Source organism: Aphelocoma coerulescens, chromosome 23 (genome assembly GCF_041296385.1).
Source record: "Aphelocoma coerulescens isolate FSJ_1873_10779 chromosome 23, UR_Acoe_1.0, whole genome shotgun sequence".
Taxonomy (NCBI): Eukaryota; Metazoa; Chordata; class Aves; order Passeriformes; family Corvidae; genus Aphelocoma; species Aphelocoma coerulescens.
The window spans coordinates 2,749,547-2,759,661 of record NC_091036.1 but is presented as its reverse complement, the minus strand read 5'-3'; the positions used below and the strand labels follow the sequence as shown (position 1 = coordinate 2,759,661).

The following is a 10,115-nucleotide window of genomic DNA, read 5'->3' as shown; positions in this document are numbered from 1 at the left end:
ACTGTGCTGAAATGCATGCCAGGTGTTTCCCTCTGTAGTGACCCTGGGAAAGGCTACCTGCACCCTCTGGAGAAGAGCCAGGGGAGAGCCAATCCAGGCTTTTTCTGTCCCTGGCTGGAGACACCCAGGCACTGGCACAGACAGTGGGTGGGTTCTGGCATAGTGCTGGCTGCCCCAGTACTGTGCAGCCCATAACCTTGGGAATCCTGAGGCCCAGTGAGCCAAAAGCCAGCATAGAGCAGCACTGCTGCTGTCCACCTTGGCTCCTCTGTCAGTACCCCATCTCCTTCACTGATGAGGAGATTGCCGTATTCCCGCTCAGAGCCAGGGCTCACCAGCCCAACAACAGAAGTGTGACTTGAAAGTGTCCCAGTGTCTTTGCCAGCTCCTTGCTCTTGGAGAAGTTTGGCTGGTGTCCTCAGTGGTGAGGTGCAGGGTACACAGCCCTCAGCCTTTCCTTGTGGCTCCCAGGACATGAAGTCATGCCATGGGGGTCCCTGGTGCCCCCACAGCACGGACATGGCCAGGACCTTCTGTGGAATGTTTGCCATAGGGGGCATTTCGTGAGAAGAGCCAGGAGAGCTTTTCCCAGCCTTTCCAGAGGAACTCCAGTGCAGACTGGCTTCTTTTGCTGCTGCTTGGGCCCCTGTCATTCCTCAGCAGCCTTGTGGCAGGCTTGGACACACCTTTGTCCTGGTCATGGATGCTGCAGCTCTGTTCTAGTGTGTTTCACAGTGAGCCCAAGCACCAGACTCAGAGCTCTGGTTCCTTTAGGTGTGTCAGGTGTGAGGTTTTTGCTCTAAGCTCACATCTGTACTGTGTGCAGGTGTAAGAGCAAAGGAAGGCATAGAGGGCAGGTTAATCATTGCCATGGGAGCTACAGCCTGGGGATTTATTGGCTACGGCTACATGGGATTTATGGCTTGGCTGGGACATGTGTGCAGCTTTGCTTGTCAGTGGTGTCTCTCTGAGCACCCCACCATAAGCATCGCCATGCTGAGTGAGCTTCAGGCTGCCACAGGTAACGGTGGCCATAATGTGATGGTGTATGGGACAGGTGATGATCTGCCCTGCTGTGGTGTCTCACTGTCTGCTGAATACCCCTGAGATAAAGGGAGGCTTGGGATGTTGGAATCCCTGAATTAGCTCCAACACAAGTGTGAAGGAGACTACTGGGGAATGAGTCTGTCCATATATGAGTTTCCTGTCTCTTCCTTTTCTGGAAGTTATTAAGTGGAAGTTCTTCTGCCATTCATCTGTTTGGGAGGAAGATGCTCAAAAAGTTGTCTAATCCCAAATCTAACTGGGGACACAGAGTGGATTCCTAATCTGCCTTTAGAGGAAAATCCCAATTTTGCCCTCTTTCAGGATCATCAGAAGCAGAGATACTCTGAGGAAAAAGCCTTAAGGACTTTCCAGACCTTTGCTGTCTTTCCTCTACAGCTTATTTTATTTCTCATTTCCTTTAGCTGATGTCACACATTTCCTCTTCTCTAGTGACTCTGCAGTCATGCTGCAATTGCTCTCATTCTGGTGCCCTGTTCTTAAGAGCTGCCAGTGTGGAGACTGTCCAGCCCCGGGGCAGGGAAAATAACATCTGGGAGACAGCCAAGCATCCTCAGTGAAACCCCCACCGCTACTAAGGCTGAAGATGGACATATTGTGCTGAATTTTTTCAACTCTGGTAAGCAGAAAATATACTTTATTAGTACTATTCCTCTTGGAATATACTCTTGCTGATGGCAGACCTTGCTTGCATCTATAAGCCAGTAAATCCTGACTGGGAAAGCATGGTCCATGGGAGAGTCTATAGACTGGGAGCAGGATCAGCAGGTGTCCTGGCCATGCTCTGCTGCTCAGCTGATTACTTCCACCTTCAGCCCTGCATCCAGTGGGGCTGATGATACAAACCACCTGGGATTACTGGCTGGGGGACTGTGGACAAGGCAGTGGCTTGGGCTGCAGGTCTCAGGGGGTTTGGCCAGGCGGCACACACTGCTGCAGCAGAGAACAGGACCCACAGCCACCCATACCCTGCCCATGGTGCCTGCTTGTCTTTCTGCTGGCACAGGCAGTATGAACAGGCTTCAGAGAAAGGGGAACTGCCTCAACAGGACAGGCTGAGCGAGAGCCCCTGTATAGTGCTCCAGAGCCCAGGGCTCAGGGCATGCCCAAGTGTACGGAGACATGAGCTTGGGTTCCTTAGGCTGAAGAGGGAATTGGGCATTGGGTAAAGTCTGTGGGGAATGGTGCTATGTTCTCTTCACGCCGTGCTTAGTAGAAAATATCACTTGGCTCATGAGAAGGAAAGAACACCTCTCTTGTGATTACCTGCAGGACCCTGGCATTGGAACAGCACAGCCTCCTCATGCAAAGATAGGTGAGCTCTACCAGGTGCTGCTGGGGCCAGGAGATGGCACTACCCTCTCCTGCGGGCCACCTTTGCCAGAGATTTCAGCAGACTGGAAGCAGTCACAGAGCACGTTCTCGCCCTCACCTCTCCATTTCAGAGCACAGCCCTCTGGCTCAAGCCCACCTTCTGTGCAGGACTCTGCTGTGGAGAGGACATGCATTTTTGCTCTCCCTTCCACCCCATCTGCTAAATCTGGCAGCTGGTGTGTAGTCTGGAGACCAGTAAAGTTCACCAGAGCTCCTGGGTAAAGCTTGGTGGCCACCATGTCATTGTGCCGCACCAGAAATGGAGGCATAGGTGGACAGTGCCCTGGGGCACTGTCTGAAGGGACTTTGTGAATAACAGCTGTCCCCAGGTATTGGATGTGAGCACCTCTCCTCATGAATCCTGCTGGAGAGATGCATTACCTGATCCCCTCCCCCCACTCTTGGTATACTCAGCTCTGCTGCCACAGGAATAGAGCACCTTTCATTACAAAGATCCCAGCCCTAAACACCAGAACTATTTGCTGGTGTTGCAGATAGTCACAGCAGTGTGAATTTATGATGCAGATTTGGAAAAAAAAAAAAAAAAGAGTTCTCTAATGATCTTAGGTAATTAGGATTTCTTGGGTTTTTATTCCTTATTCTAATGTCAGACTAGTGTATCAAACATAACATTCCCCACTAGTTTGTCTTGCCTCTGCACGGTCTCACCCCTTCCCTGAATGTCCATATTTGCCTGGTGCCCCCCCAAGCTGAGATGCAAATCCTGCCACCCGGCACATCTCTGCAGTGGACATGGCCCCTCAGAGAGTGGCAGAGCTGGGCTGAGACTCAGACAGTGATGCAAGGTCATGTTGTGACAATTACTGCTTCTCATCCATCATAGACGAGGGTGTGCAAGCTGATCCCTGAGATGACCAGGACTTGCCTTGTGTTCTGCATGAATCAAAGGAGAACAGGGGACAGAGAGTGGGCCCTGCCTGCTCTGGATCCCCTCCATAGGGCAGCAGTGAGTGACACAGGGATGTGCCAAACTCTGTGGCTACACCCTGATTGTGTCACATCCTAGCTCATCCTCCTGGCTACCATCACCTGAATAATCTACTGCCCTTTGGAGATCAGGGGGCTCTCAGCAGGGTGGCAGAGATCAAGGTGAATGAGGAGAAATACATGTGTCACCTGGGGCCAACTCTCACTACTGCCACAGCTGTGTGTCCATTCCACACAGACTGTGGCTGGAAGACGGATCTTAAGGACACTTGGAACCCAGCATTGCCCAACATGCAGCTGCCTGGGAGGGTCCAAATCTTGTAATTGTCGTGTCCTTAGGGGACCTGTGAGGTGTGAGGAAGAACAAGACATCAGGAAGATGACTGCTACCTTCCTCTCCTAATGACTGGAGAGCAGTACCAAGGGGTGCAATTCTGTGGAAAAAGGGAGAGCCAGCTCCAGCTGACTTCCCCATTTGCAGAGGAAAATTGCAAACGTGCAAATGTGTAAATGAGGAACAACAGCACAAGGGCACCCAGGGGGACTCAGCCCACAGAGGATGGGATGGAGGTTCCTGGCACTGCCTGCTGCTGGGGAGGATCCAAAATGATTTGAGGCAGGAGGGCACCTGCTCAGGAGCAGCAAGTCTTTGGGGAAATGCCTGTTTTCCACGGGGCTGGTGGAGCTGAGGCAAGCCCAGTACAATGAGCAGCACCCGGCATTCCCAGCGTAACTCACTCCAGTTTAGGCTTCATGACTGGTGGTAAAGTTTACTCACTCTCAAGGAAAACCACCGTGTTCTGACAATTCCATTAAAAACTCAGCAGTCTCAGCCCCAGCAAGCAGCCCCACTGAGGGCTCTCCCACTGCTCTCCCTGCAGCAGCCACTTGTCTTCCCATGAAGGGACAGGGAGAGAAACATGCAGACCTGTAGGATCGTGTCATGGTGAGGCAAGCTCCTGCCCAGCATCACACAGGCAGTCAGTGCTGGAGTTGGGAGCAGGTTGCATGTCCTCTGAAGGGTAAAAGCAGCAGGTTAAAGTATACAAGGGATTAGATGGGATTCATGTAGAACTGAGACAGGGATGTACAATATTGAGGATGCAGAAATTTGATACAGACTCATATAACCACAGACTGGTTTGGGCTCATCTCATTCCACCCCGTCATGGGCAGCAACACTTTCCACTATCCCGGGTTGCTCCAAGCCCTGTCCAACCTGGCCTTGGAGACTTCCAGGGATGGACTGACTGATATGTTCAAACTGTAGGCAAGAGTTGAAGAAATCCTCAGTGAGGTGGAGACTGCTAATAACAAACCCTGAAGGTGTTTCTGTAGAGACAGTGTTTGCCAAGAGCCTGACATGGAAGTGCAGAATTGCTGCTGCTGCCTCTTGCATCTGACAAAGAAATGGGGCAGGGGGGAAGGGAGACAGGTTGATTTGATGACAGCTTGAGTTCAAAATGATGATAGCCAAGATTTTAGGGTAGATACCCTGAGGTGAGACTTAACAATGTGGCACAAAACATCACTCATTGTTTACGGAGAACAACAACTGAGAGGTCTGGTGGCCTGTGAAGGGGATGTTGGGTGTCTGCAGTGCCTGAAGCTGAGACCAAACAAGTCTCTACAAGTGTAAGCAGGAAAATATCAGAAAACAACAGGTAGATGGTGACTGGAAACGACCCTATGCCCAGCAGATCTGCTGAGGAAACAGAGCTGGGAGGAGTAGTGATACACCAGCCCTGGGCTGCCATTTATCCAGACCTGGGCAGGCTGGAGAGGAACCTCATGCATTCAGCAATGGCAAGTGCAGAGTCCTGTGCCTGGAGAGGAATAACCCCATGCACTAGTACCTGCTGGAGGCTGCCCTGCTGGACAGCAGCTCTGTAAGAAGGACCTGGGGGTCCTAATGGACTCCCATGAGCCAGCAGTGTGCCCTCATAGCCAAGAACGCCAATGGTGTCCTGGGGCGCATGAGGAAGACTGTAGCAGGTTGAAGAAGGTGATCCCACCCCTCTAGTCAGCCCAGGTGAGGCCACATCTGGAGTGCTGTGTCCACTTCTGGGCTCCTCAACCTAGAATTAAACTCCTCAAGGAAGTCATGGAGCTCCTGGGTCCAGCAGAGGCTGCAGAGATGATGAAGAGACTGGAGCATCTCTCGGATGAGGAAAGGCTGAGGGAGCGGGGGCTGCTCAGCCTTGAGAAGAGATGTCCGAGAGGGAACCTCATCCCTCTCTGTCTGTGTCTGCAGGGAGGGAACAGGACAACAGCACCAGACTCTTTTCATTGGTGGCCAGCAGCAGGACATGGACACCAGGCACAAACTGAAACACAGGAAGTTCGATCTGAATATGAGAAAAACTTAGCTGTGAGGGTGACAAAGCCCTGGAACGGGCTGCCCAGAGAGGCTGCGGAGTCTCCTTCCCTGGAGTTATTCAAACCCCATCTGGATGCCATCCTGCACAACCTTCTCAGGGGAATCAGCTTCAGCAGGGGCTGGGCCAGGTGATCTCCCAAGGTCTTTTCCAACCCCAACTCTTCTGGGATTCTGTGAGACATTTTTACCACATATTGTTTCACTTTACTTTAAAATAAGTATAAACAAGTTAAAAAGTATCAGGAACCATGGTGGGAGGTAGGGGCATGGGGGAGGTGGCAGGGGAAGAAAGGAGAACCAGATGCAGGGACAGGACGAGTCATAGAAAACAGTCCTGATTATAGTAAAAGATTAAAGAAGCTTGAGACAGGGCTCATATTATTTTTAGCTAAGAACAGATTATTTTATCTAAGAACTCTCATGCAGAAAAGTATTTTAAGATTAGAGATGAGTGATCTGAGACCTCACTGTAGCAAACAATGCTGGATGAAGACACAGAGGGGTTTTTTTTGTATGTTGTGGCAATGGGATCAAGGAGAGGAGCAAGGAGACAGGGCAGGTGTCTGGCTGGAACCAAGGCATCAGCAGAACTCCTATGGTCATAGACAGCTGAAAATGAAAGGTGGGGTTGGGCTTGGCAATGGGGCCAAACCAATCAGCTTGATTTATGCTTTCTATTTTTAGGTAAGAAGAAAAGCTACAGCAGGAAGTTGTGCTTTAGATGTGCCCACTCAACACCATGATGTCTGGAAAGGGCAAAGGGGGTGCGGAAAGCAGTGCTGATTCCTACATTTCATGCCACATAGACTCCGAGTTTCGCTACAACCTCTTCACTGTTTTCTACAGCGTTATTTTCATTTTGGGCTTTGTTGCCAACTGCTATGTTCTCTGGATTTTCAGCCATATTTACCCCACCAAGAAACTCAATGAAATCAAGATATTCATGGTGAACCTGACAGTAGCTGACTTGCTCTTCTTAGTTACAATGCCAATGTGGATTGTTTACTACCACCACCATGGAGACTGGATCATGCCTGAGTTCCTCTGTAATGTGGCTGGCTGTTTATTTTTTGTTAATACCTACTCTTCTGTTGCCTTTCTGATGGTCATCACATACAATCGCTACCAAGCTGTCACTAATCCTATTAAGGCTGCTCAGCTGACCACCCAGAGGAGAGGTATCTACCTATCAGCAGCTATCTGGATCATAATAGTGGGCAGCTCTTTGTATTACCTTTTTGACAATAATACTAATCAGGAGGAGGTTGACTCCAGGAATTTCACGCGGTGCTTTGAGCGCTATGACTCCTCGAGTGGTGTTTCAGCTGTTCTCGCCATTCATGTCATCATCTGCATCCTCTTCTACATCATTTTCCTTTTAATACTAGGTTGGAACATAGTCATTATCAGGACCTTGTTCTCCAAGTCAGTGCATCCACGGAAGAGTGCTCACGTCAAGCAAAGGGCCCTCTGGATGGTGTGCACAGTGCTGGCTGTATTCATCATAAGCTTTGTGCCCCATCACATCGTGCACCTGCCCTGGACTCTGACTGTTCTGGAGCAGTGGAAGAAGGAAAACTGTCAGCTGCGCCAGCAGCTCAACGATGCTCACCAGGTGACTTTGTGCCTCTTGAGTACAAACTGTGTGTTGGACCCGATCATCTACTGCTTCCTCACCAAGAAGTTCCAGAAGCATCTTTCTGAAAACCTGAAAAGCATGAAAGGGAGTCGCAAGTGCTCCAGGCAAACAACAGACACGGTGATCGAGGGCACCATTCATCAAGAGGAAGCCATTAGGATCTGTTAGGGCCACTCTGCATGTTCTGATTGCACATGGAGAGGTGTGAATTATTCACTCATCTTTTCTCAGGAAGAGGCACCAAGGGACACAACAGAGGACCAGGATTTTACATTTTCTTTTTCCCGTTAGAAGAATGGACGCTACTTTCTTCTATCACATGCAACTGGCAGAACTGGAACCTGCAGTAATCTGGCAGCAAAGCTCCTTCTGTCTGGGCTGGTGTTCTCATGGGCACTGAGAACAGCTCAGACGACCTGCTTTAATGTGAAAGAAGTATGTCACTGAGCCTCTCCAGTGAGCAGCTGGAAGCTGAGCACGCCAAAATTACCCATCCCTGCTCCTCTGCCTGCCCAGCTCTCGCAGAGGATCCAGTATCAGAGCTGTAAGGGACTTCTAAAAGATCTGGAAGAACAGACTGAGCTGTGAGTATCATCTGGTGGCTTTTCTAAGCAGCTTACATGGTCCTGTGAAGAGAGTCTGAGCTGACAAAGCTCTTGGGTGGCTGTAAGGGACATAGTCCATGGACATCCTCAACTGCTGTCAAAGAGATCTGCACCTCTGATCCCTTCATCCCTTCTTACCGACTCACCTGGTCTTCTGGGATCCAAACTCGATAGATGTCTGGGAGTAGCTATTATGAGTCTTTGCTTCCAGATCTTGAGTCAGTAAAGTAGGGAAGGAAAGGAAGAGAAATTGGCAGTGCCTCACCACACCTCCCTCCCCCTCCACCAGATCAGCATTATGGCCAAAGGCCACTATGGTCTGCCTTGGCTTCCTGTGTGAGAGCAGAACTGGCCAGCCAGTGGCCTCATGCACTCAGTTTAGTAATTTCTGACTGACTTCATCTGTTTGTGACACCCAGTCTTGCTCAGGAGGCTCCAGATAACAGAGGGCTACTGTCAGCATGGGCATTATGATAAGAAAAAAAAGCTTAAAATGCTTCTGGATCTTTGTACTTATTTATTTAAATTGGGGTTATAGTCATTACATTATTCCTTCCTCCAGCCTTTCCAGTTCTGCTGCAAAGAAACGAAGCTGATTAGTTCTTGATCTACAGCAAGCGAAGTGTTAGGTCAGGGCACTTGACAGACAAATAATTCACACACTCCAACAGCACTGGAGACCCCTCACCCAGTGGATGCAGTCCACTGGGGCCCAGAGCAAAGTGGTTTTCCATGGGTGCTGAGTTCTGTTACCAGTCATGAGACACTCGGGGTTCCTTTTCTGATCCAAATTGCTCAATCTAGCACAGGAAATTGGGCAGAGAAGGGAACTTACTTGTTTTCACAACAGTTGTTGGTTCCCTAAATGACCCAGTCTGTTGATGACAGGAAGAGTGTATCTGACCTGTGACACCAATTATTCATGTGCAGGACAGCAGCCTTCCCACACCTGCCTGAGAATGGGAGAGATAAGCTCAAGCCTTTCCAAAGACAGGGCCAATATTTGTACTGCTTTGCCTGTATCCAGTGGAGATATGGGTCCTTCAGATGTATGCTCTGGAGCTCCTCAGGCAGCTTGTGTCCTTATTTGTGCCAATGAGGAAAAGAACTAAGATATTTATTTTTCTAAGGCCATTTCCAGGGCCAGCCCTGCACTCCAGGCCCAGTGCCAGACAGAGGAAACAGTCTGATCACAATAGGAATGCATCTCCCTCCTAGTCCTGGGCTCTTTTCCAGTAATGGCCACCCACAACAAACACTTGCCAGCACCTCGTGCTCCTCAGACACGTTCAAAGATACACCCTGAATCTGCAGAGCCAGAGCACACGGGAAGGGAACAATTTCTGTAATTTAAAAGCCTAAATCTGGCTTGCTGGAGGAATCTGCCTCTGTTTCTGCACTGTTCTGTGGGCACATTCTGGATGAGGAGCTTGGCAGCTGGCAGGGGGGGGGAACCTGCTTTCCCCCCTTGGCTCCCAGCAATAGTGGAGCTCTCATTTCACAGATCCCAAAGCCCTGAATAGATGGAGTTTGGCAACTATTGGAGTTAATGGAAAGAAATTGTGCATGGAGAGCTGGTAGATGCATGATCTACCGATTCCTGGAAAGCTCGCAAGAGTTTATAGTTTAGCTCTTTACCATGGGTACATAAGAGGCTTTATTCCATGGCAAGCACTGTGGGCTCAGGGAACAAACATAAACTTGCATCTCAGGAAAAGGCTAAGTGGAGGGAAAACCCCCAAGGCCACTTCAGGAGATGTTGCAGTAATTAGTCAGTAAAAATGCATTTCTAAAAACCAGGCTAAGCTGCTACTTCTGTTCCTGGAATTACTTTCTTGTTTTTACTGCAATGTTGTATTACTCTGCTTTACCTTGCAATGAAATGGATCCTCAAAAGTTCTTTTAAATAAAGTGTGTTCTCCAAGTGTTTTGCCCTTTAACTTTTCTGACCTTCTCATCTTTCTGTATTTATACTTGAGGGAAAGCCTTGGTACCACACCAAAACAGCTTCAATGTGTCTTTGGTTTTTTTTATAACCATCATATGAACTCTTGGGAGAGATGAAATTAAAGGCTCACCTGCTAAAAGGGAAGGGGAAAGAAAT

General features: G+C 49.4%; 1 protein-coding gene across 1 annotated transcript; it reads left to right on the top strand.

Annotated features, from left to right (window-relative positions):
* The first annotated feature begins 2,342 nt into the window (after positions 1 to 2,342).
* Positions 2,343 to 7,576, top strand: PTAFR (platelet activating factor receptor). The gene is given in 4 exon segments (XM_069036142.1): positions 2,343 to 2,745; positions 2,748 to 2,768; positions 6,452 to 6,499; positions 6,501 to 7,576. Coding segments are annotated over 4 exon segments (1,212 nt in total). The 5' UTR covers positions 2,343 to 2,676; the 3' UTR covers positions 7,575 to 7,576.
* The last annotated feature ends 2,539 nt before the right edge of the window (positions 7,577 to 10,115 follow it).